Source organism: Polistes dominula, unplaced genomic scaffold (assembly GCF_049000335.1).
Source record: "Polistes dominula isolate Pdom_NZ unplaced genomic scaffold, Pdom_raw_medaka scaffold_35, whole genome shotgun sequence".
NCBI classification, from domain to species: domain Eukaryota; kingdom Metazoa; phylum Arthropoda; class Insecta; order Hymenoptera; family Vespidae; genus Polistes; species Polistes dominula.
Window position 1 is genome coordinate 3,756,655 of NW_028300968.1, and position 26,219 is coordinate 3,782,873.

Below are 26,219 nucleotides of genomic sequence, written 5' to 3' on the forward strand. Positions count from 1 at the left end.
ACATCCCCGAATCACAGTTTTCGTCTCTCTCCACTACGTCAAAGTGGCGCTCATATCGAATTGTTTGTTTACTTTTTGCTATTTTTTTTTATTAATCGATCTGACGATAAGACATATTCTGATAACACGAATAAAGGTTATTTTTATATAATATCAGACGAAATTGAAATCTTATTGTAAGTATATTTTCAATTTATTAAAAAATAATATACAAATTGGAAATGTATTGTTAATAAATATAATGACATTAACTATTAAATCGATATCATTTTTCTATAACTTTAGTAATAAAAGACGCGATAAATAGTTTATTTTTACAATTAAAGAATTATATTACTTAAATTACAATTACTATTTATAGGAGTGCACATAAACAATTTTATCTGCATATCACTGAATAATCGTATGTTGGATATTTCATATTATACAAAAAATGAAATCAATTTAACGGAGTTAAATTAGATGTAGAATTAAGAGCGCCAGAAGAATGACGAGAGCAAAATTCATTACCGGTGGTTGCATATAAGCGGCATCTTTTTCCATTTCGTGTCATTCCATTGCATAAAATACGTGGTACTGTATGCATCGGGCTAACACTAAAAAAAACATATAAATGTATATACATTAATATCTAAATATATAGTAAACATTTACCTTCTGGATGAGCTTGTAGATACATTTGTTTGTTCAGTCGTAGAAACAAACTCATTTATTCCTCTTAAGCGATATCTAAGATCATTTGTTGTATTTACGAAATGATTAATATCATTAGCAACTTTATATTCTATATCTTTAGACATATTAGAACTATCATCGTAGTTATAGATATCTTCGTGTGACTTTTTCACTGGTATGTATGAGCAAGAAAGTTCCTCTTCTATGAACGAATTTTGTCGGCTCCATAAAGCTACCGAATGAATCAAATTTAAAGTTTTTATGAAAATAATAGATATATATATCTATATATTAATATAATTAAATTAATAAAATTATATTGCTCATAATTATAAACTAATAGATACGAACAAAATGATCATTAAAAATACTATAGAAATGGAAACAAACCTTTTAAACTATTTATTTTATCAAGCATTGCATTAAAAAAGTTGCAAATTGTCTTCATTATTAAAGTTTGAATGTGATCAGAATCCAAAGATTTCGTAGGTGATTCCAAATGCGATACATGAATACGATTATCACCGTTAAGTAACCTATTATGATTAATAGATCTAACTGGTTTGGAATTGTGAAATTTGGATTTCCAAATGTATTGTATGCCATTCATCAAAAAATGCACTAGCAACAAAAAATGTTATATAAATATTTTAACATTAAAATTATTTATAATTTAAATATTTGTTCTTTCGAAGGCTACTCACTTCCTGTTATTAAAAGTATTAATGCAGTGATAGAAACAAAATCAAGACAAGCCTCTAAACCATGTTTTAAATAAGAACAAAGATTTAAAGGTACAATGCCCATTATGGCTGCTCTAGTCCAAAATGGTGCATTAAGAAATGCAGCAGTTATCATGGCAGTAAATAAATATGCAATATGCAAAACCGTACGATATATTCTTTGTAATTGTTCCCCTACAAATTTCCAATTTTTCCTTATAGTTGTATATTTTAAATGGTATGAAGATATAGAAATGAATATTATTAATAGTAGTATATACCATACCGGTATCTCCTATATAGCCTGTAATCCAATCTAGTTGACGAATTGTCTGTTCTATTTCTGTACGCATATTATTAGAAATATTAGAGATGAACTGAATAGTGTCATTAATATGCGCCAATTTTTGCATCATTTGTTCATACTGATCGGCAGCTTCCTGATGTCGATTGAGTATAAGAGTAGTACTAGATTCTATCTTTTCCCAAATTAAATGCGCTCGATTACGTATACTTGTTAAGTCGTGTAATATCTCTTTATGACTTTCCCCGTGTACGGCAGATTGTTTAACAAGTTCTTTACTTGCATTTTCTTTAAAATATCATTTTAACGTAACACTTTAAATCACACACTTGGATAACACTTGGATAAAAAAGAAATTCATTCTAATTAATTCTTCTAATCTATTTACCTAATTTCCTTTTCACATCTTCCACCATGGTTGCAATCTGAGCGTGACCTAGACGAATCAGTGCTTTTTCGTTATTTAAGTTTTTAAGATTATTAGTTACCATCTTGTGAGCACTCATTTGAGCATCTTTTAGATTTTGTTGTTGCAATAATAATGCTTTGTTGCCATCGGATAAAGAAGACAACGCTTCGCTTGTCTGATCCACCAATTGATCTTGACTTTCCTAATTGCGAATCACAAAATATATTAATTGTATCCGTTTAATTTTCAACAAAATATTTTACTCATGCACACCTTTAAAGATATTAATGTTTTAATTTGTGAATGTGCAGTTTGCATCAATTTATTGACCGTTAATTCAGTAAGAGCACGAAATTGTGTACTTCTAGCAGCGTAGCAAACTGCCCTAGCTCTATTACTCATCAAATGATACGCATTCCATGTATCTGTATCCATATCTGTCGTGCATTGTTTAAGAGACTAAAGAAAAACATATAGAGAAAAAAACAGTAAGTATGTATATATGTATCTTACGTGTGAGAGATCTTCTAATTGAGATTTAGCTTTACTCGTATTAACATTTACATGTTTTCTATTATATACGAGTCGTATTTTACAGCATTCTCCATAATAAATGAACAAAGAAGAGTAATATATTATTAATATCAATTCCATTGGAGATGATATGAATGACAACAAATAATAAAACTCAATGAAATTTAGAGAAATAAGTTTCTTCATATGGGATACTCCCATAAAATATTTTGCCTATAGAATCTTTGAGGTGGTCCCATACATAGTTATATAAGTTAAGAGGGGGAATTGCAGGTTTGAACTTGCACAGGAGCACCCTTTGAAGAATATGACAACACTATTGCCACCTTAAATTATACTTAAGTATTGTAAGTAATCAAATAATTCATGGAATTTTCAAGAAAATGATGACAAAATAAATGAAGAGAAAATCTTTACCATCTCTTCTGAACAGGGAAATATTTTCCTTCCTTCTACTGCCGATTGACAATTCAATAAATTGACACTCAATTTGGCAAGCTGTTCCTCAGTCATATCATAACATGAAGTTCTTATTTTCATAATGACTTTATGTTGACACGTTTCTAAAGGGGACGAAACTTGAATATTTGTAAGCTTTGCAGCTTCTTTTAAAAACTTTTCATCTTCTGTCATAGTTTCGTATGGGATTGATATCAAAGGTGTTCCATCGGCAATTAAAACATTTGTAGGAGCCTCCGAAGGTGTACCCCATAACCAATTAAATAATGTTACTGCATTTGCTTCACTTAAAATGAATATAATCATTGAAATCCATAAGTATACATTGGCCATTTTATAACAATCTCTGAAAAATTCCAATTTAAAATTCAAATTTTCAATTACACTTCAATTAAAAATAAACCTATCAAAACCTGAGAGATTGGGCATTTGTAAATTACTACTATTTTTAATTGATTAAATGAAAAATTCGTAAAAAAAATCACATTAAAAAAGTAACAAATTTGTATTTAATGATTTGGAAAATGGTTATTATATGTAGATGAAACAAGTTGTTTATGCATTCATTTCACTACAAATAATTTACATTTTTAACTGTAAATAATAATTTGAACTTTTTTTATTATTATTGTCAATAAAAACACGATGAGAAATAATTATTTTCTTTGATATTACTGCTTATACACTGTATGATATGTTTAACGGTCATAACCGATTCAAATGCTCTTACGCGTAAATTATTTAAATATTATTTCTGGCGGGATATACAATTGTATTGTATATGATGAAAATGAAAATGAAAATGATTAAAGGAAAGTGGGGCTCTGCTAACTTACCAAATTATAGATATCTTATTTTATTATAATTACATAATTCGTGTTACATATATTTATTTATAAGATAATTATTATAATTAGAAAAGCGAAATGTACTACAAAGATAAATTCATTTTTAAGCATAACCAGTTAAGGACCAATCAAATGAAACCAAAATCAAATTATACAAATCTTTAGATTGTATATGTAAAACTAATTTATTTATTTGAAATAATCTATTTGATATTTATTATTTTAAATGTATTATTGATCAACAACAATAAAAATTATTTTATTGTAATTATTTAAACAGATTTGTTGTTTCATTTTTATTTCTGCAAGTTGGCAATCCTTACAAGAAGAAAAGTAATTTAGCTGTTTCAAAGAACAGAAAGTGCATACAACTAGATGCGATGAATCACTTGTAATTGGTAGTAAAGTATACTTATATACTTAGTCATTTTATATATATATATATATATATATATATATATATATATATATATATATATATATATCCTATATAATATAGAAATTTCATGTGCCATTGATAATAGAAAAATAACTCATTGGGGGAATTCCCTTTTAACTTTGCAACTACATAATCTCATTGATACTACGTTTTATTTGAAACTATATAACAGTGACAGTTTTCAAAGATCAAGCCAATCAAAATGAGCGAAGATAATCGTTTATGGGTAAATATAATGTTCAATATTGAAATTTTTATATAGATTTGAAATAAAGATATGCACCGTTAAATTTTCAATCATTTAAAAATTACTTACATTACGGCTAATTATATGTTCATATTCATTATCGTACTTATTTATTTAATTTACTCAAAACATCTATACTTAAATAGTATAATTATTTTATATTCTTTGGATAGTTTATTACATGTTTTGTTCTATTTTGAATAGCACGAAATGGTATCTTATGCCATTGAAATCCAACAAAAATATTATGAGCTTCTTTCTGATTGGACTAAATATGAAACGCAAGATTATGATATATTAAAACAAAATATTGGTTATGCACTATTTGGCCCTCCCACTGAATTATGCAAAGTTGATAATAAGGAAAACAATACAAATGATTTTAGCTCGGTGGTAAGCTATGTTTCAGAAAATGCAGAACAGTTAACTAAAGTCAACGAAGGAGTACACTATAACAAAAATGCTATGGAAATAATATCCTTAATATTTGATCAAATAATGGAGTATGGTAAGCAGTCGGATGGGAGTATTTTTGTCGGAGTCATTTATAATATTATATTTAATGTACCGACAAAGAAAACAAAAGAAAGTAATAAAGATAATGTAGATATTGATACAGAAGAAATCATGAAAGAAATTCAAGCTGTTCCAATATTTAAAATAAAGAATTATTGTCTAAAGAGTTCATCTGAAAATATTGAATATATAGACAATAATGGTAGAGTATACATAGATTGGATCAATTATAAAACTTGTAATACCTTGCCTGCTTGTGTAATGGTAATACCTTATGAAGGCTTTTACCAACCAAATCCTGAATTGGAAATAACAGAAATATGTTCTAAAGTATGGGTAGAAGTTTGTTTTTCACCAGCATCTTCGTTAAGCGCTCAGGTAGTTAACACTGCAGATTATGCATCTAGCATTTTAAATGTTGGTGGTCTTGGAATTACCCTTGCATCGATGTTTACTCCTATTGGACCTGCGGTTGCATTAGCAGGTAATATAAATATTAAATTAAAATCTTATTATTATAATTCATATTTCTAAATTGTTTTCAATTAAATATAAAAATAATTTTTCTTTAAATAGGAGTAGCAACGACAGGTGTTACTAGTGCTTGGTCCTTTGGCAGATTTGTATATCAGTTATATGATCGTAGATGGCACAGAGAATCTGTTAGTCTTAGCAACAGCAATGCCCTTTCAGCTTGGCTTGGTATTGCTGGATGTACTGCTGGATTAGCAGTAAGTGGTGGAAAACTATTGCTTTTAAGAGCTGCTCAAGCTGGTCGAGATATAGGATTAGCTGCTAGAGCAGTATATAATACAACAGTAGTATGCAAAATGTCAATTAATCTCATTGGTATAGGATATAATGGATATAATATTGTCGATAAGTATCAGAGAAAGAATAGAGTCAATTTGAAAGATATTTTCTTCTTTACAACACATGTAATGTTCTTTGGTAATATTATATTAGACATAAAATTTGCCTATGACGTCATTAATAGTTCTCGAGGTAATGTTATGAAAGATTACGAAGCTACTTTGCGAAGTAAACGTCATCGTAAAGCGTATAATCGTATAAAACGTAATGCAACATCAGATGCAAAAATAGTACGTTATATTAGAAAAGTTCAAACAAGAAGAGAACTTTTGTCGTCTGCGAATAGTAGTCAACCAAGTGGTAGTAAACCGAATAGTGGTCAACCAAGTGATGGTCAACCAAATGGTGATCAACCAAGTGGTAAACAACCAAATACTAGCCAACCAAGTAGTAAGCAACCAAATGGTGAACAACTGAATGGTAGCCAACCAAGTGGTAAGCAACCAAATGGTGAACAACCGAATAGTAGTCAACCAAGTAGTGATCAATCAAGTGGTAAACAACCGAATGGTAGTCAACCAAGTGGTAAGCAACCAAGTGGTAAACAACCGAATGGTAGTCAACCAAGTGGTAAGCAACCAAATGGTAGTCAACCAAGTGGTAAGCAACCAAATGGTGAACAACCGAATAGTAGTCAACCAAGTAGTGATCATTCAAGTGGTAAACAACCGAATGGTAGTCAACCAAGTGGTAAACAACCGAATGGTAGTCAACCAAGTGGTAAGCAACCAAATGGTAGTCAACCAAGTGGTAAGCAACCAAATGGTGAACAACCGAATAGTAGTCAACCAAGTAGTGATCAATCAAGTGGTAAACAACCGAATAGTAGTCAACCAAGTAGTGATCAATCAAGTGGTAAACAACCAAATACTAGCCAACCAAGTGAAGAAGAAGAATTAAAAATGACTTATCATTTGTTGGAGGTAGAGTAAAAATAGGAAATATTATTATATTAGATCCATTACAAGTTATGAGAAGCTTTAGAGAATCGAGTAACTTTGGCAAACCTCCTATTTTACTCGCTACCGATAGTGTGTCCTATCAACAACTTTCCTGGAAATTGTATTTCTTATTAACTAATTATTATGATGATTATCCTTTATTTAAGAATAAAAGCAAAGTTTCAGACTTTGAGTCTACACTTCGTGAAATGCAGTATGTGGGGAATCCGATGAAAATTTTGGATAAAGTATTTTTTATTGCTACAAGGTTGGCTAAAGAATTATTCGATATGGATCCCCATTTAGAGAAAATAGTACGTTTTATATGGGAGTATGGGAAGGTACATTTGATGGAAAAGGGATTAAGTCCATATGGTTTTTTAAAAAATAGTACAATTAATAAAATGTTAAGTAATATTATTAAAACTGTACACAATGAAATTGATTTACTGATTGATCGTTTGTTAATTGTATTACGTCGGTATTTATCTGGAGAAAACGAATTAAAGAATAGGTATTACAGAAAATAATAGGAATAATTTAATCTTGTCTATGAAATCAAAATACAATATATATAATATTTAATTAATATAATATTTATAAATAAATAAAATTACGATAAAATAGTATATTTTATAAATTTATAATTTACTTAAATAAGTTTATCTATAACATTAATACTACTTGTATTAAGAATTTCTTCAACGTATCATTTTTCTTGTCAAAATTTATTAAATTAAAATAAAAATTTTAACATTTCTGACAATTACTTTTTGGATATTCTTTGTTATTAATTATTATATACCATTATATGAGAAGTACATTATAGAATTTCGAAAAAAATGTGAAGTTTAATCGATTTGTGGATTGAACGAACGGCAACGCAAGGTAAACAAACTTAATCCTATATCAATAGTAGAAAAGATGTAAGTATCAACGACATATGAGACACACATCTTCGCTATTATAAGATACTACACTACTACAGCTAAAGGAATACACATATATGTGAAATTTCAATTTGCGTTTATTCGCAAATAGCTGGGTATTTGCACCAAGTTTAAAGACCAAATGAATCCGGAGTGGTAATCCCGCCTCCTGGTTTATACAGAATTGTTACAAAATTTTATCATCTCATTCTATTATGCTAGATTTGTTAATTTATTTTGTGACTATTCTGTGATGATTCACTGAAACACTGTGAAATTCACACGAATTTCGACAAAAATATTTAATACAAAAAAGTGAACAAAACCAACTTAAAAAACAATACTTACAGTTACGAACCAAAGAATTGGAACAAAAGAGAGAAATAGAGATGAAAAACTTAAAATCAAAACACATGAAGAAATTTTAGATATGATTAAATCATTACGTCAAAATAATGCAAAAGGACAAAAAGGAAATGCTTATGATTCTGATTAATAGATTTCTTTTTAATGTTAGCAATACTTTCATATCTTATAGCAAAATTTGAATATTTTATATTTTACAGTTAATTAAGTTATAAGTTATAAAATTATTTTCACAAGTTTCTTAATACGAAAAAATTTGATTTTTCATAAGTCGTTTGCATCCCAAATAATTTCATAATTATTTATAACAATAATTATTATTATCATTAATAGTTATTTAGTAAAACTTTAACATAATCTTATTTAAATAGAAAGTAAGTGAGTAATTGTAACAGATTAATCACTGTTCTCTTAATATCAAAGATTTTATGGTAAATTGCGTATCGTAAGAACTGTTGACAAATGATATTTTAAAATATTGTTAATTATAAGCATAATTATAAGCATTATATTATAAGCATATTTTAGAAATATTTTTTACTTTTGTATTTATTACAATTTTACAAAAGATGTACAAATTATAATAAAAATATAAGCAAATTACAACGATTGTTATTGTGTTTTTATAGCCAAAATTAATGTACAATTTTTAAATTGATTTTTTATACATTATATTTAAGAGGTTATACGCAGTTAAAATTTTGAAAAAATCGATTTTTTTGCATTTTCGGAATGTACATATATTTAAGTATATTCTCTGAAAATTTGAGGCTAATCCGATAAATATTTTCGGAGATATACCTGAATTTGTAAGGCCATGTCAGAGTGTTAGAAAACAGGTAGAGTAAGAACCGGAGTGAAAATAACTCTATTTTCTTCTATCTACAAGAAATAACAATTATGTTATAAATTTTGTTTTATTAATTGAATTATTACTTCGATAATACTTGTGTTGACAGTAAATATATTCGGTTCGGCTACCTAATGCTTATATTTGGTTAATTGAATAATACTTACTTTGAAATAATAGTTGGTTCAAATAATTATTATTAAACAAAATTATTATTATTACAAAACAATTATTTATTGACCTGCAAATTGTCAAAGTAATTCAACTTATTGGAAGGATATGTTTATAAATTAGATTTAGATAAATATTAAGAGCGATAAAAATGCATTCTAGCGTTATTTTAAGACAACTACGCTTTCCATTTAACGCTCTTACACAATGTTTGGCAGTGTTTCACAATATAGAGACCCTATAGGAGGGACGCGCCATGTAGATTGCTGGGGGACAGGAACTCGTGTAGTCACGTGATTGTGCGCGAAATATTCAAACATTAAAATAATTATGAAATAATGAACTGCATCAAATACAGAAAAAAATGAACTATATTAAATGATAATTAAAAATGTATATTAATAATTAATATAAATAAATAATAATAATATTAATTTATATTAGTAATTAAGAATACACTGTCGAACCATGATTATTTATCACAAACAATAAGTCTGTAAATAAACGATAAGTTATAGGTTAGGTTTGTACATTTATACTTGTAATTATTAAATGAGTAAATTAAACTTACACTTATAGAAAACTACTAAAAATAACAAAACAATTAAACATAAATATCACAATAAAAACTATAAGTATTCCAAACTTAAACTAACCACAGCCGTTAATACATACTAAAGATAAACATGGCTGCGCGATGCAACGGAAGATGTCCCCCCACATTTTCAGCCTTGTAATCCACATGGCGCGTCCTTCCTACAGGGTCTCTAGGAGTAATACATATATGGGAGATACTGAGAGTATAAAAATTCATAAATATCTAGAAAATGAAATGATTCTTAAATGAACGTTAATTGTCTATAGGGCATTTCATATCAAATCAATGGCGGCACATGTTTTTCTGGTCAGTAAGATGAAGTAATGGCTAGTACTGCTAGATGGTGGCACATATTTTTCCAGTCGGTAAGATAAAGTAACTGCTTGTTCTGTTAGATGGCGGCAAGTATTTTACCAGTCGGTAATACAGTACAGATTTCTGTCAATACAGAATATAGTTAAGATTTTGTTTATAACTCGTGATTTAGAATAGTTAAGCTTATTTAAAAAAGACTATTTTATAGCCAAGGTCGATCTGAGGTAACGTTCATTACACGTTAGTTATAAAATTATCCACTTTTTATCTTAATTATTTAGGTAACGTGTATACATATACATACTCTAGTAGCACAAAATATTGAAAAATATTGAATACATGTGTATTTAATATTAAAAAGACATTAAATCTCTTTTAATATTAAATATACATGTATTCAATATTTTTCAATATTTTGTGCTACTAGGGTATGTATAAATATAAATAATATGTTCTCTCTCCAATTAAATTCTTCTTTTATTAAACAAATACATTTCAGATAAATTATAAAATCATGTTATCAATACGAAGTGGTCAAAAACTTGGTGCATATCTTTGGTTGCCAACGTGCATTGATCATTCTAATCTAAAGCAGATCAGGAGAATAACTTTAAGCAGTATATGCTCTTTTAAGAATTTTCATACTTTATCCTTTAAACAAATTAAGTACAAATACAAAATATATTTTGATATAGATAATAAAGTTAAGCCTTTGTTAGGATCAAACACATTATCTTATATTGATTTGTCCCATTGCCAGGAGAGAAGATATTCAAGATTAACTACAAGAATACTCAATTCTTCATCAAGTGTACAACCCTATATGAAACTTATGAGAATAGATAAACCTATAGGTAGGATATGCATATAAATCAGTTTTAATTGAAGTTTTAATTGAAAATCAATTTATTAAGAATAAGTTATAAAGATGAAGAGTTATATATATTAATTTTTAGGATCATGGTTGCTATTTTGGCCTTGCGGTTGGAGCATAGCTATGGCAGCACCTCCAGCCTGTTTACCAGACTTCAAATTATTGACGCTATTCGGATTAGGCGCATTTATAATGCGAGGTGCTGGCTGTACTATAAATGATATGTGGGATAAAGATATAGACAAAATGGTATTTATTCGTTAAACAAATTTACAAGCTTGTAAAGTAAAGTACTCTAGAAATTAAAATTTTGATTAGGTAGCAAGAACGAAAGATAGACCTTTGGCTACTGGACAACTAACGTATTTACAGTCGCTTATTTTTCTTGGAGGACAATTGAGCTTAGGCTTATTCGTGTTATTACAGTTAAACTGGTATAGCGTTTTTCTTGGCGCAAGTTCTTTAGGTCATTGTCTATCGATAAATAAACAAACAATATAAAGAATATTGAAATGTTATATTATGAAATATTTATCACTCGTTATAGGATTGGTAATAATTTATCCTTTAATGAAAAGAATAACGTATTGGCCCCAATTAATACTAGGAATGACTTTCAATTGGGGAGCTCTTTTGGGATGGTCAGCTGTGCGAGGGTCATGTGATTGGTCCGCGTGCCTACCTCTTTATGTTGCCGGAGTTTGTTGGACTATCATATATGATACTATTTACGCTCATCAAGTAAGCGTAATGCATTTCATTATTTCTATACGACATTTAAGAAAAATATTGAATTACTAAAAATGCTATTATATTAGGACAAAGTAGATGATTTGTTGTTAAACATTAAATCGACCGCGTTAAAGTTCGGAGATAAAACGCAATTATATTTGTCTGCATTCGGTATATTTATGACAGCAGGATTAGTAACATCTGGCATTGTAACTGCACAAACTTGGCCTTATTATGCAGCAGTAGGATTAACTGGAAAACATCTTGTCAATCAGGTAGATAATTAATTATTTCGTGTATCAATTAATTTATGTATTAATCAGTTTATATTATTGTAAACTAAGCACATAAACACATAAATAATAATATTATTTACTTCATTTCAGATATATACTTTAGATATCAATAATCCTAACGATTGCGCTAAAAAATTTATATCTAATCGGAATGTAGGACTGATTCTTTTTATAGGTATTATTTTAAGTAATTTATGCAAAGATCTCCCAGAAAAGCAAGATCATCGAAATAAGCAAGAAAAGAAGGAAAATAGTATAAAATAAATGTACAAGTTATTGGAGTGCCATTGATTAGTCAACATATACCAAATACATACTTTTATGACATATGTCATATTATGTACATAGAAAAACAAGCATAATCTTTTACTGCACATCTATCCTTATATCTCTATCTCTCTTTTCCTCTTTCTCTATCTCTCTCTTACTTAATTAAGACGTTTTAACTTCAGATCGCGAAAGTATTATTGCTTTATATTCTTCTGATGTTAATAAGGTATCTTTTACTGCATCCAATAGCTTTAAGTTAGGCATTACAAGAGCTAAATATCCACCTTTGTGCGGTGGTTCCTTTAAAGTTTCTGGGCATTGCAACAATACGTCATTAACTTCCATTAATTTTCCATTAATACAACACTTGATTGTGTATTTTTCTTTATCCGAACACAATATTGTGCAAATATTCGAATCAACTTGCATAGGTTGAGCACCGTGTTTACTTTTTCCAGATACCTTATTTAGCATCCTGTCTAACTTATCGCTGACTTTGTAATCAACTTTTAATATTTTCTTATCATTTTTAAAAATGTTATGACTTGGTGCTAAAGAAATTAAACAAATTCGATTACTATGTATTCTAATGCACATGTCGTCTCCTGGCTTCTGAACATCGACTTTATAATATGTAGAAAAGTAACGTTCGGTAATAGTTGGTAAGGAACCATTAAAGTCGATTTCTTCTAGCATATCTGAAATATCATTGTCAGGCTGAAATACAAACGACGAATCCTCATCTGTTAAGAACATTGAATCTTCTTTTTTTTCTACATCATCGTTCGAGTCAATTACTTTTTCATCATTATTAAATACTCGGTTTACATCCATTTTTATTTCACATTTGTCAACATCACTTATATTATCGTTAATTTCACTTTTTTGATCATTCGTAGTCTTGAATTTTTTCAACAATGGTTCCATGCTCAAATGACAATAACCTACGATTATCTCGAATTCTTTTCAAGTAATTCTTACAATTTAATTGTAATTTACTAATTTTCCAGTTGTTTTTACTGAGTAGTTGTTTTATCTTTATTCACGGAGCCTAGATACTCTGTGGTACTACTACTTAGAGAGAGAGAGAGAGAGAGAGAGAGAGAGAGAGAGAGAGAGAGAGAGAGAGAGAGAGAGTTATTCCAAGAGTACGGACAGTCCTGTGCTAGGGAAAAAAATAAATGATGGAAAAACACTGTACTATAAATTCTCTTGTCATAGATGATATGTAATGTATTATATTATTATTATCATTATCAAACCTATTAAAATAATGTTAAAATCAAATTCTATACAATTCTATATAAATATCAAACTCTATACAATATTCATATGTGAACGGTGGAACAATTACACTTTAAAAAAAACAAATTGTCCCTAGAAAAGTCGCTAAAAAATCAATGATATTACCAAGGTGTATTTTTTGAATATTACCAGTCTATCAAGGATCAATTAATTTGAAGAAGAAAAGTAAAAGAAGGAATATAACCCGAAGATATCGTAAAACGCGATTTATCGTAGAACGAAGTTTTCGTGTATTTTCCATATTGTTAATTCGTAATATAGTGCTTCTTGAAAAAAACATAATAATTGTTTTATCAGATAAGTTAACCTCTTTTTTCTCTCTATAAAATTGAATATCATCCATTTGTTTCCATAAGAAACAAATATATAAATTACATTTAAAATTCTGATTTTTATTGGTTTTTTTTTTTTTATAAATAAGAATTTGTTTAAGAAAGAAGTAGAAAGAAAAAAATATAATACTAAATTCTTCTATAAGGAAGATCTTCAAGTAATAACGTATAAGTGTCGGTAAGGTGCTAATACTTGTTTCTTTTTTATGTTTTCTTCGGTGAATTGTTAAAGTTTATTTATTTCTTATTATTTCTTTTGTAGACAGCAAAATGTCAATGCCTAATTTAAATTTGGAACATCTCGATGAATTAAAAGCCTTCGTCGAAATGTGCAAGTCGCAACCTTGGATTTTATGCAGACCTGAATTAGCTTTTGTTAAATCATTAATAGAGCATTTTGGTGGTAAAGTAGATCCTGTTAAATCGAAGAACGAAACCGAATCTAAGTTTGAAGAAACTGAATCTAAACCGCAAGTAGAGAGTGAAGAAAGTGATTTGGAATTAGATATGACAGGAGTCATAGGTTAGAGAATAATTTTCTTCAAATGTAATCCTTTTTTGATATACGAGAAAGATACTTATCCTAAATTGATTAGACATTATTCAAATCTTCTAATTAGAAATATATATATATATATATTTATTTATTTATTTATTTATTTATTTATGTAGAACCAGACACTGACACACCACAAGAAATGGGAAATTCTGCTTTGGAACCGACTGAAGAAGAAATTGCAGAGTCCCAAATAAAACGTTCGGAAGCTGTTTCAGCATTTGTAGAAAAAGATTATGAAAAGGCTATACAGCTTTATACAGAAGCTATTAAATTAAATCCACAAACAGCACTTTTATATGCAAAACGTGGACAAGTTTATTTACTATTGAAGAAACCTAATGCATGCATTCGCGATTGTAATCGGGCATTAGAATTGAATCCTGATAGTGCGGCGGGTCACAAATTTAGAGGACGAGCATATCACTTACTTGGAAAATGGGAAGAGGCAGTAAATGATTTGAGACTCGCTTGTAAATTTGATTTTGACGAACAAGCCGACGAATGGTTACGCGAAGCTACTCCAAATGTGAGTAGTCAATTTTATCTTTCTTTTATTATTTTTATTTAATAATATTTCTAAAATCTTAATAGTTGTAAGTAGTATAAGTAGAAGTAATTTTAGATTCATTTTATTTTTTCTATTTTATTTTCAAGATATTATTTTTTGTCAAACCTATTTACAGTTGTCTTTAATATTATTTTCAAAGAAATTCATTTCTTTAAAATGTTAGTTATTATAAATATAAACTTGCATTCTATTTTAGCTTGATTCTAAAATATTTTTAAATGATTAAGAATGAATGTTTAGAAATAAATATTTATTTCTGCAAAATAAGTCATCTAATTTATATGATGCATCTTATAATATGGAACAGTAATACCCATAACAAGAACTGAAATAATATAACGAATCAATTATTAACGACAATAATAATACTAGTAGTATCAGCAATAGTAACAGCAGCAGCAGCAGCAGCAGCAGTAGCGATAGTTATAATATTTTAATGACAGTCATCATGTTGCTGTTGCCATTGCTATTATTCTAGTATAATAGTGTAGTAGAACTAATGGTAATCATTATTATAATCATAACAACAACAATTCGTATATTCACAATAAATCAATGGTTTGTGTGATTATGTGTCAATATAATGCCAACAAACTTCAAATTTATCAAATGGACAAGGATAAAGATGGTAATGACCAATCTTTACTTTAGAAGCAGTTTTTCAATTATTTTAGCTTTCTTATATATAAAATGCATACAATGAAAAATATGTAAATTAACTAAATAACAATCATTTTAGCTTTATGTAAAAGATGAAAACTGTGCGGTATGAAACAATGAGATGAAAATAATGGAAATGTAACATGTGATAATTTTTTGCTTTTTTAATTGCAGATATTTAGTTTCTTTTAAGAAAACATCATTTGTTATGAAACAAATTTTAGTAGATAGATTGTTCATATTTTAGTAATATTATTTTTTAATGTCTGCAATTCATTTTGTATAGTTTACTGTGCGCTTTTTTAACTTGTCTGTTTTTTTAATTCGCTACGTTTGTATTCTTATTTTAAATCATTGATATAAATAGGATATTTATTGAAATTATGAAATATGCATTTGGTAATTTGATGATGAATAATTTATGTTAGAACACATTAAAGGAAAACTTTCACTGTTCATCTTATATCGGAATGATAACACTCGCATTATCTTCCAGGTGCAAGCATAATTTTAAAAGAGGGAGATTTTTTGAGATATTTGCAAGTTAGTAATTTAACTATTGAGATCACATTTATGTTTTGAATGAACCAAAATATAGTGGGAGGATTATAAATTGTCTTGATATATAATGATCCTTGTGGCTTTTAAAACGTATTTGTTTGCAGCATTGACGCTTGCTTAAAATACATTTATATATATTAGGATGGGTCAAAAAAATCAATTATTTTTTTTACAAGTGCCACGGAAAAATGGGTTGCTAGACACCTTAAAATTTTTTTACCAAATATGAGCTTTTAATTTCAATAGGAAGATCCTCCGCATCGCAGTTTTTTTATTTTTTTTTTCAGTACAATAGAATAAATTCATAGCTCATCATTAATTGATTGTACAGAAAAATGTTTTTGAAGAATTTTGTAGGAAATTTAATGCTCTACAAAAAAGGTATCTCATATTTTTTCCGTAATCCTCACCATTTGAATAATATTGAAGACTTAAGTTTGATTATTTTAAGACAAATTTCATTTTTGTTTATGAATTTTATAATTCGACAATAAATGATTATTATAAAATGCGCAATACAAATTCTTGTAGGAAATTAACTGCTTTATAAAAATGGTGTCTTATGTTTTTATTATGCAATTAAATTAAGCGTTCAAAAGATATTCAGAGACAAAAATCAGTAGACATGAAAGTTTGATGATGAATATCTTTTGAACGCTTAATTTAATCGCCAAAATATAAGACAGAGCAGTTAATTTCCTACAAGAATTTGTATTGCGCATTTTATAATAATCATTTATTGTCGAATTATAAAATTCATAAACAAAAATGAAATTTGTCTTAAAATAATCAAAATTAAGTCTTCAATATCATTCAAATGGTGAGGTTTACGGAAAAAATATAAGATACCTTTTTTGTAGAGCATTAAATTTCCTACAAAATTCTTCAAAAACATTTTTCTGTACAATCAATTAATGATGAGCTATGAATTTTATTCTATTGGACTGAAAAAAAAAATAAAAAACTGCGATGTGGAGGATCTTCCTATTGAAATTAAGAGCTCATATTTGGTAAAATTTTTTTTAAGATGTCTAGCAACCCATTTTTTCCGTGGCACTTGTAAAAAAAAAAAAATTGATTTTTTTGACCCACCCTAATATATATATATATATCTCTTTTTCTCTTTTTCTCTTTCTCTCTCTTTCACTCGTTTGTTCATTCGTTACATCATTCTTTCTCTCTCTCGTTCTTCATTTTCTTTCTAGAGAATGTACAGTGATGTGCATTTCAATCGTATATAACTTTTCATACGTGACTCAGCTCAATTCTAGTACAATATACATCCAGCACAGTCTACTCCCGATAAAAATGATCGTAGTAGGTCGTTAAATTCATAATTATGGGAGGAGATTTCTCTTGTCATTGTGAAAAATACTGTATTTTCGCACAATCATCTTAATTTATCATTTTATCTATTCGAACGTAGAGTAAAAGGAAAATTAGCGATTATTCTGTACTCTATATGGTAGAAAGAATTCCATTTAGAAGGTGCATTTGTACTCAACTGGATGGGCTACTAGCCTCGTTCTCATGCATCACCACTTCTACAGATTTCTTATATTTTCCAACAAGTTCTGGTAGATCATATGCAATGGCAACGTCGAGTCTATTTATAGGACAACCGCGGAAATAAGTACAAGTTGAACTTAAAAGCTGAAAATCGTATAAAGCATTTAATCGGAAAAAATCCCGATAAACGTCTGGATCGGGAAGATCATAGCGTGATATATTGGTAAGAGTACTCAAGCCTTCGTAAATATGATAATCTTGAGGATTTTCTACGATTTTGTCACTAATTTCTTTCTTATTTCCAAAAAATGTTTTGTGATTATAATATGTCGTTAAATAGCAATCTACCATTTTAGCATGATTTCGTACACGAACCTGTAATAAGAAAAAAAGAAGTGATTTGCAGAATATTTGTCGAGGATTGTCAAAGAAATGAGTAAAGAAATCATGAAAGGAATCATCAAACAGACTTACAGCAAATCTCCTAGCACTGGCTATTTTATGTTCAACTCTTTTGTCAATGGCAGAACGCAAATCACGAAGGAAGGCGCGTTCTTGCGCGTAGAGCAGTCTGGTCGGTGCGCCAGTTTCGTAAGGTATAGACCATAAAGAAGTGGAATACATTATCGGTGGTTCAGCGCTAGACATTAACGGAGATATATTCCAGATGAGAGCACCTTGCACTCTCATAAGTTCTTCCGGTTTGACTTGATCAGCTTTATTCAGTATAATTCGTGTCTGTCGTGTGTCAGATAAATCGACAAGTTAGATAGTGATAGACTTAAACACAATTCAAAGGATTTCAGAGAGTTCTTTCTTACTTACTTGATATTCGCGGCCTTTAAGTTGATCCAAAATGGCTTCTGTTTCTGGTCCAACATCTAATTTTGAAGGGTCGTAGACTAGGAAAATAATGTCTGCTCTGTCGATGAACCATTGGCAAGCGTCATTGAACGGAAACAATCTTTGAACTTGTTTGCGTATCTCTAAGATGCCAGGTATCTCGACGATATTAACCTGTTTGCACGCGGCGAAGTCATTATTACTATTCTATTTTCTAATGCCATTTCATCGATTTTTCATCGATTTTTCATTGATTTTTCTATGTAAGATTTTTGTATGTCCGTTTACCTTCTCGAGTAACTTATTATTGAAGCGAAGCCCTCTGAGACGATCCAACATCCCTTGACCGAATTTTTGCAATCCAGAAAAAGTCCAGTCGGCTGCCAATTGCGTACCATCTAAAACTTCTTCTTCTTCGCCGTGCATAAGGATATTGAAGTAGGCGGGAGAGGGCTCAGCTCCTGTGTGTCAGTTTCATTTGGCGATTTGCAATGTTTCTCTAAGCATTCTCTCAAACCACCCATACACTAATCTGTATATTTATGCTTTTAGCGTGCCATTAATTATTTATCAACGCATAAATAATATTTCCAAATTTTCCTCAGGAAAGATACCTTCTTGTGTCTTACTCAAGCAAGCACATTCGCCTCTGTAATATCATCAACAAGAGTTACATACCTGTTCGCAATGCGATCGTTGTATATTCTATGTCCAATAAATAATTGATAATTGAAGATTTGCCACCGCTCCAAGGACCCATGAAGAGTATCAATGGTTTAGAGAATATCTCTGGATCTATAGTCAAAAATGGTTAAGAAAATAAGTATGTAGCGAAATAAAATCAAAATAATAATTTAACAGATGGAATATTTACCTCCAAAATGTCTGTTACTGAGATCTCTGTATTTGTAAAGCGTTTCCAATGGTTGAATCGCGTTATCGTAGAGCTTCTTCAAATCTCTCAAAACTATATCGGAAACTTTTTGTATAGCACGTTCTTTTTCTTCATTTTCCTCATCTAATTTTAACAATTGGTTGATGTGATCGCGCGGTCGAAGATTTTCCGGCATTTGTATTTCTTGAATCAAATCCTCCTCAGGACTAGGCTCTTCTTCGCTTTCAACTTTTGCTAAAATCAAATTTAAGGAGTCTCAGTGTCGAATTTAGTTTGTTTATATGTATAATATAATATTCTATAGCTTTATCGAATTTACCTTCTTCATCATCCTCGCTTTTATCTTCTATCGTTCGTTCCTCACTTTCGTTTTCGACTTCTCGTTTCGCACGAGATGAACCTTTTTCCTCTTCCCTTTCATCTTTTTCATCCTCTTGCACACTTTTTTCTTCTCTTTCTCCTTCTTCTTTTTCCGTTGTTTCTTCAGATATTTCTACAGCTTCGTCCTTTTCTTTACTAGCTTGATCATCTTCTTCTTTTGCTTCTTCTGCTTCTTCTGCTTCTTCTGCTTCTTTTGCTTCTTCTGCTTCTTCTACGCTTACGCGTTCTTCCTTTTCTTCGCTCTCAACTTTTTTCTCCAAATCGTCTTCATTCTCCCCTTCGTCAGCTTTCTTATCGTTTTCAGATTTAACGTTGTCGTCGTCGTGGTCATCGTTTTCTTCGGATTTCTTCCCTTCTTCACTCATTTCTTGCGATAATTCTTCAATCTTTATATCGTCTTGCGTTACTTCATCCGCGTTTTCATGTTCCAGAGAACCATCTTCTTGATAGGTATCATCTTGAACATTCTCGTCGTCTTCTTTTTCCTCTTCTTCGTCCTTCTTATCTACCTTTTCGGAATTTTCCTCTTTTTCTTCGATCTCATTTTCGCTGTCAGACGGTGCATCGCTCCTTAAATTTTCTTCCTCAGATTTTTCATCTTTGTCTTCGGATGACTTGGCATCGGTCAAATCATCATCATCGTTTAATTGAGCCGTCTCTTCTTCGACAGATTTTTGCTCTTCTTCTTCGGATTTATCCTTTTCTTCCTCTTTTGGTTCAACGGATTCGTTTTCTTCTTCTTCTTCTTCTTCTTTAGCCTCGTTCTTGTCTGCAAGAAAAGAAAATTCGTGCGTTAATGTCCTCTTGTCGCGTTTTGATCTGTTAGTTATTTACAGATATAATTTACACAACTTACCTTCTTTTATCTCTTCGTCGCTGTCATCTTCAAGAACTTGATCTGTTTGATCGTCCTTGTCAGAGGCTTGAGTCGATTCATCCTCAGTCTCGTCTATAATTTCCTCTTCTGCAGTCTCATCTGCAGTCTCTTCTGCAGTTTCTTCTGCAGTCTCTTCTACACTGATCGTATCAGTTTCTCCAGAAAGATCTTCTTCGTCCTTTTCTTGCAACTCTTTGATTTCATCATCGATTTTTCCTTCTTCATCGGTTTCTCCTCCTTCTTCGGTTTGATTCTCCTTTGAAACATCCTTCGAAACATCCTTCTCTGCAGATTCATCGGCCTAAGATCATAAAGAGAAAAGCGTTTGCTTAAAATTTTGATTATATTACTCGTGTAAGCTTAATTAGGACTTTTTTCTTGCACCTCCTCAGTGATAGCTAACGCTTCTTCTTCGCGTCCCTCCTCGTCGTTAACATTATCGACCTCTGCACTGGTCTGCTCCAAAGATCCTTTAAATGAAATATCCTAGAAATGCCTGTGTTCCACCTGAAATCGTTAAACATTTAACTATTACCTGTGCCGAGATCCTTGAGTGCCTTCTCGATGTAAGGCCGGCAAAGGTCTTCCGGTGGTATAGATTCTAGCTCTTCTTCACATTGCACTCCTGAAACGATCAACTCGTCTAATTTCTTCCAATACGGCTCCTTTTCAATTCAATAGCAATGCAAAATAAGGGATGCTATGTATTATGCTACACATGCGCATGTATTTGCGAGCAATGACAGCTATTAGCTTGAAGAACCAACTTTGACTTATTTCACTCTAATCGAATATTTATCCTACTTATTTATGATTTTTCTATGATTTAACTGAATAAACTATCGATACATTCCAAGAAGACGAATACATATTTTTGTCTTGAATCATGAGAGAGAGAGAGAGAGAGAGAGAGAGAGAGAGAGAGAGAAAATAAATCAATGTTAGACGAAGAAATTGTCGATATGATCTCGTTGAGCAGTATACCTGGGAAACGCGAGGCCGGCTTCTAAGTTTAGCGATGGGTAGGCGGCTTTGAGGCGAGCAAACAGTTGGAAATATTTATATATTGGATGAGTGAAATTTATTTTTATCTACAAACGAAAAAAAAAAGAAAACTACACACAAGTTTAACTAGAATGATCTTGCAATATATGCAAACAACTTGTGTCCAGTTAATAAATATTATACTTTCGCAAAAACAAGAAGTAGACAAGAAGCGAAGGGAATAAAGTATAAGGAAATTGAGGAAAATGGAAGAAAATTGAAGAAAACTTTAGGATACCTGTGCTAGCGATAGAACTAAAAGCATGCAGCTGTCGTTTGGCAAGCACAACTGTCATAGATAGAAATAGATTATCTCGTGTCCTGTTTTATACAATATTTTATCATTAACTATTTTTCAATATTCCATTATATTCGTCAAAAATGTCCGAGAGATTTGTCAGCAAAAAATCGAGATACGGGATATGTACCTATATGATAGAGTATCGATACAACATTTTGTTAACCCCCTTTATACTTCGATTCCAAAAATAATGAATTTCGACATTTTTGTTCTATCATTCGTAAGCGTATACCTCCTAAGCTAAAATTTCACTATATCACAGTTATATGATATTGGTATAACAACTTGTTATTTTAACAAAAGTTTTTTTAAGCGAGAATCTATATGATCAAATATCCGATATAGTCTAAAATATCATTTAAATGTCTATAAAATTTATGATAGATATAATCGATTATAATAATCGGGATAATCGGACGTCGAAGAGAGGCCACGAGCCAAAAAGCAAGCAGTGACGCAGATTGTCGAGTAAGATTTTACGTAACATTGACCTTCGTCAGTTAATCGTCACAGTTACCGTCACAGCATCTCCACGCCATACCTATATCATATCTATATGAAAATTATCATTGCACTAAATCGATTAATTATTGTCAATCAAGATTTATATGGAAACAAACATTAGCTAGACTTTTCCTAGCTAAAGCAAGCAATCGTGCGAGCTGTTTCGATGAGAAATGAATTCGCAAGAGAAGTAGAGAAGAAAAAATAGAATGAAAGAAAAACACTGAGAAGAAGAAGAAGAAGAAGAAGAAGAAGAAGAAGAAGAAGAAGAAGAAGAAGAAGAAGAAGAAGCAGCAACAGCAGCAGCAGCAGCAACAGTAGTAGTAGTAGTAGTAGTAGTAGTAGTAGTAGTAGTAGTAGTAGTAGTAGTAGTAGTAGTAGTAGTAGTAGTAGTAATAGTAATAGTAATAGTAGTAGTAGTAGTAGTAGTAGTAGTAGTAGTAGTAGTAATAGTAGTAGTAGTAGTAGTAGTAGTAGTAGTAGTAATAGTAATAGTAGTAGTAGTAGTAGTAGTAGTAGTAGTAGTAGTAGTAGTAGTAGTAGTAGTAACAGGAATAGCAAGAGCCAGCAATAACAACAACAACAGAAGCAGCAGAAGCAGTAGAATCGAATGGAAGGATTAACGTATAGGAAGCAAGGGACGAAGAAACATTTGAAAAGGGTACAAGGACTATGGAAAGTTAGTAATTTTATCGTATCGATAGAATGGAAAAATGAATGCGTACTCACCCTGCAAGGTAATGGCTAGAAAGCTCAGGAAGAGGCCCACGAAGAACACGGGTCTCAGCCACGAGCCCGTCATATCGTTACACTAGACACTAAAAGATGAGCCAGGCTGCTGCTGGTAGCTTCTCTCACTCGCGACGCTCGAATTCGAGGAGCCTAACTCGCTTGCGGAGAACTGGCATCCGTTGTACTACAGTCGTATTACCCTGAAGACACCCCTCTCCGTTGCTCACGAAATTTCGTCCGGCGCGCATACTTATGTCTTGTTTCTTCGCTTTTCCTTTCTTTTTTCATTCATCTTGTAAACGCAACCCTGACATTACTACACGAATTATCAAAATTCGTGTGCCTGTATTGTATTAATTTTTGACATTTTGCCATCCTCTCTTTTTTTTATACTTTGTTCCAAAAAACAAAATGATAGATGAAAAAACATAAGAAGAAAGTTTGTTAATTCAATATCTATGCTAAATTAATGAAATCATAAATTCGTCAGGCTGTAATTATTCAAAATTGAAGCTTTTATTATATTTTCTTTTCATATTGTTGTGACTTGAATGACAATAGAGAATAAGTGGGTGTTATGTTTTAGGATAAATCATAATTATAAGTTCATTATGCGATATCTTTGTGTATAGAGTAAGAGGCGCGCTCGGATGGCCGCTTTCGCATCAGACAGAAAGGATCGTCTCAACGGCAACCACCTTTATATTTAGATGCCCGGGTCGCCGCCGTATAAGGTTGCCACTCGTGCAAAAGTTCTTATACCTCCTTCCTACCACCACCTCTCTACTCTCTTGGTCTCGCTCGCACCGTGACCGGCTCTTTTCTTAATTCTTCTTGTCAATAAACACAACAATTAATCGTTTTATGATATTTTGTTCGAACGTGACAATCGCCATTTGACTATAGCCATTTGACTATCAAGATTTGTATAATAAATTAGAGTAATTGGTAAATTGAGTTATCGTTAAGGTATCTATCACCACCTATCCTGTAATTTAATATAATAATCGATAACTATCGATAAATATTCCAGTGTAATAGTATTAAACATATTAGACTTGTTTTTCCATTCTTAAGAACAGGTTTGCTAGCCAAATTGGCTGCTCTACCGTCTATAATAAGCCTGTATAATCATAAGAGGTCACAATGTACCTTGCGCAGGCATGTTCACGTCATAATGATTTAGTCGTTGGATCCGTTCCTGAAATTATATCGCAAGTTAACCCTTTGATTGCGCGCGATTATATCTGAGAAAATTGCTATTGTATATTCATTTGTTTCCTAAATTAATCAAATTATCAATCCAATAATTTATTGGAATAATATGTGTATCATTGCAGGCTCGCAAAATCGAAGAACACAAAAGGAAAAAAGAACGCAAGCTCGAAGAAAAGTTGAAACAAACGGCGGAAGATGAGAATGTAAAAAAAGCAAAAGAAAAGAAGCCTGAAAAAACCAACGAAAAACCCAATGAAAAAGTAGATATATCCCAATTTTTACGTGATCCGGAAATATTGGAAAGTTTCCTGGTAAGCTCGTGAACTTGGTTTTTAAAGGGATGGATGCCTAAGAGCACACATGCCTTTTCACACGACGCTATTATGTATATAATGTAGTATATTATGTATACTAAGCAGTGATATATATCTTAGTTAGCGAAATATTACTTTTCAGGATCCAGAGATATTCGAAGCTTTCAAAGATATTAGTAACAATCCATCGAATTTTGTGAAATATTGTCAAAATAAAAAAATCACTGCATTCATTGAAAAAGTTGGACGTAAATTTGGCAGTGGTGGTACTACTGGTATTGCTGACGTATTCCAAATGATGTCAAACATGTCCGGTTCTTCTGTTAGAAACGCTTCGCAATTTAATACTCCAAAGTCTTCTCAACAACCTCAGGATGATGTTGGTCTTGATTAAGTGTGTTATACCATACAAGTTGGTACATGTATTTTTATCTTATACAATGTTTTTTAGTCTTAGAAATATGTCATACATAAAATAGAGTTTGTTTTTCGATTATATTTTGTATCCTTTGTCATTATATAATTGTCATTATTGCCCTTTGAAAATAGCTAATCGGAAATCGAGCTAATAAGGAAAATCGACGAAATAAGGCTTTCTGCTGATAAGGCTTTCGCAACGCTATTTTTCTACATTTCACCCACGCATTTATTATTATTTAACTGTTTCGTAACTTGGTGGAAAATATATGGTGATAAATATATTATTTTTTCATCCTGTTAAATCTATAAAGTAGTAATATTACGTATATTATAGAAAACGAAGGAACCTATGATCCTCAAGTCATAACATGGTGGGACGTAATTCTTTTTTCAAACTTTTGTTAAATAATACAAATAAATAAGAAAAACATCATATTATCCTAATGATAGGAATGATCAAAATGGTAAAATAGTAAATAGTATTGATATATTATAATAAAATATAAACGTTCGAACAAACAAACGTCCAGATAAATAGAGTCGATCGGCTCAATTAATTTGGTGTTAACTCATTGTCAATTTATTCTTTACAAAGCATAAATTAGTATAATTCCGATATTTATTTATGTACAAAATATAATTGTCAATGAAATAATAATAAATAAAGTAAGCTACGCGCTATCGCGTTCGAATCGCGTTTGAATTATCAATTCGAAATATGAAAGCCAAGTGCATGCATACGATAAATAAACTTGATGTCATCGTTGAAAAATGTTGAATATAGCACATAAGGGCATTTCACGTTCTTCTTATCTTCAACATATGTAA

The 26,219-nt window shown here is 30.7% G+C and overlaps 6 protein-coding genes and 2 long non-coding RNA genes across 17 annotated transcripts; 4 read left to right on the forward strand and 4 right to left on the reverse strand.

The window, feature by feature from the left end:
* Positions 1-38: 38 nt before the first annotated feature.
* LOC149032400 (uncharacterized) lies at positions 39-738 on the forward strand. The gene is made up of 2 exons (XR_016176770.1): positions 39-176; positions 362-738. It is a non-coding gene; the product is annotated as an uncharacterized LOC149032400 (long non-coding RNA).
* On the reverse strand, positions 164-4,825 carry LOC107068706 (protein brambleberry). 6 transcript variants are annotated; one of them, XM_015325405.2, is made up of 9 exons: positions 4,707-4,825; positions 3,062-3,449; positions 2,384-2,569; positions 2,090-2,312; positions 1,684-1,989; positions 1,380-1,592; positions 1,066-1,296; positions 655-907; positions 164-596 (listed from the first exon to the last, which is right to left on the reverse strand). In XM_015325405.2, exons 2-9 carry the CDS (start codon positions 3,434-3,436, stop codon positions 440-442), a joined length of 1,944 nt encoding a protein of 647 aa, XP_015180891.1. In that variant the 5' UTR covers positions 3,437-3,449; positions 4,707-4,825; the 3' UTR covers positions 164-439. The 6 variants fall into 6 exon arrangements, with proteins under 6 accessions (XP_015180891.1, XP_089029347.1, XP_015180890.1 ...); XM_089173221.1 differs by lacking the exon at positions 4,707-4,825 and adding an exon at positions 3,940-4,369; XM_015325404.2 differs by lacking the exon at positions 4,707-4,825 and adding an exon at positions 3,779-4,369.
* On the forward strand, positions 4,423-7,096 carry LOC107068707 (uncharacterized). The gene is made up of 3 exons (XM_089173218.1): positions 4,423-4,616; positions 4,842-5,637; positions 5,730-7,096. The coding sequence occupies exons 1-3, from the start codon at positions 4,593-4,595 to the stop codon at positions 6,956-6,958; spliced, it is 2,049 nt and encodes a 682-aa protein (XP_089029344.1). The 5' UTR covers positions 4,423-4,592; the 3' UTR covers positions 6,959-7,096.
* Positions 7,097-7,976: 880 nt separating this feature from the next.
* LOC107068650 (uncharacterized) lies at positions 7,977-10,140 on the reverse strand. The gene is made up of 2 exons (XR_001476034.2): positions 9,280-10,140; positions 7,977-9,144 (listed from the first exon to the last, which is right to left on the reverse strand). It is a non-coding gene; the product is annotated as an uncharacterized LOC107068650 (long non-coding RNA).
* Positions 10,141-10,283: 143 nt separating this feature from the next.
* Coq2 (ubiquinone biosynthesis protein COQ2, mitochondrial) lies at positions 10,284-12,472 on the forward strand. Of its 3 annotated transcripts, none has more exons than XM_015325336.2 (7): positions 10,284-10,420; positions 10,696-11,050; positions 11,153-11,319; positions 11,389-11,536; positions 11,618-11,811; positions 11,889-12,077; positions 12,189-12,472. In XM_015325336.2, the coding sequence occupies exons 2-7, from the start codon at positions 10,711-10,713 to the stop codon at positions 12,360-12,362; spliced, it is 1,212 nt and encodes a 403-aa protein (XP_015180822.2). In that variant the 5' UTR covers positions 10,284-10,420; positions 10,696-10,710; the 3' UTR covers positions 12,363-12,472. The 3 variants fall into 3 exon arrangements, with proteins under 3 accessions (XP_015180822.2, XP_015180824.2, XP_015180823.2); XM_015325338.2 differs by having other exon boundaries at positions 10,307-10,436; XM_015325337.2 differs by having other exon boundaries at positions 10,341-10,477.
* Positions 12,366-13,482, reverse strand: LOC107068679 (protein Abitram). Its single transcript, XM_015325348.2, has one exon. It carries the CDS (start codon positions 13,293-13,295, stop codon positions 12,531-12,533), a length of 765 nt encoding a protein of 254 aa, XP_015180834.1. The 5' UTR covers positions 13,296-13,482; the 3' UTR covers positions 12,366-12,530.
* Positions 13,483-13,918: 436 nt separating this feature from the next.
* On the forward strand, positions 13,919-26,083 carry LOC107068674 (putative protein FAM10A4). Of its 3 annotated transcripts, none has more exons than XM_015325342.2 (6): positions 13,919-13,970; positions 14,094-14,183; positions 14,268-14,528; positions 14,678-15,090; positions 24,780-24,968; positions 25,114-25,467. In XM_015325342.2, exons 3-6 carry the CDS (start codon positions 14,276-14,278, stop codon positions 25,363-25,365), a joined length of 1,107 nt encoding a protein of 368 aa, XP_015180828.1. In that variant the 5' UTR covers positions 13,919-13,970; positions 14,094-14,183; positions 14,268-14,275; the 3' UTR covers positions 25,366-25,467. The 3 variants fall into 3 exon arrangements, with proteins under 3 accessions (XP_015180828.1, XP_015180830.1, XP_015180829.1); XM_015325344.2 differs by lacking the exon at positions 13,919-13,970 and adding an exon at positions 25,521-26,083 and having other exon boundaries at positions 14,031-14,183; positions 25,114-25,387; XM_015325343.2 differs by lacking the exon at positions 13,919-13,970 and adding an exon at positions 25,521-26,083 and having other exon boundaries at positions 14,031-14,183; positions 25,114-25,383.
* On the reverse strand, positions 15,366-24,404 carry LOC107068666 (uncharacterized). The gene is made up of 11 exons (XM_015325324.2): positions 23,437-24,404; positions 21,394-21,483; positions 21,243-21,328; positions 20,838-21,159; positions 19,920-20,750; positions 19,580-19,834; positions 19,384-19,500; positions 18,994-19,166; positions 18,688-18,879; positions 18,337-18,600; positions 15,366-18,237 (listed from the first exon to the last, which is right to left on the reverse strand). The coding sequence occupies exons 1-11, from the start codon at positions 23,507-23,509 to the stop codon at positions 17,854-17,856; spliced, it is 2,787 nt and encodes a 928-aa protein (XP_015180810.2). The 5' UTR covers positions 23,510-24,404; the 3' UTR covers positions 15,366-17,853.
* Positions 26,084-26,219: the final 136 nt, after the last annotated feature.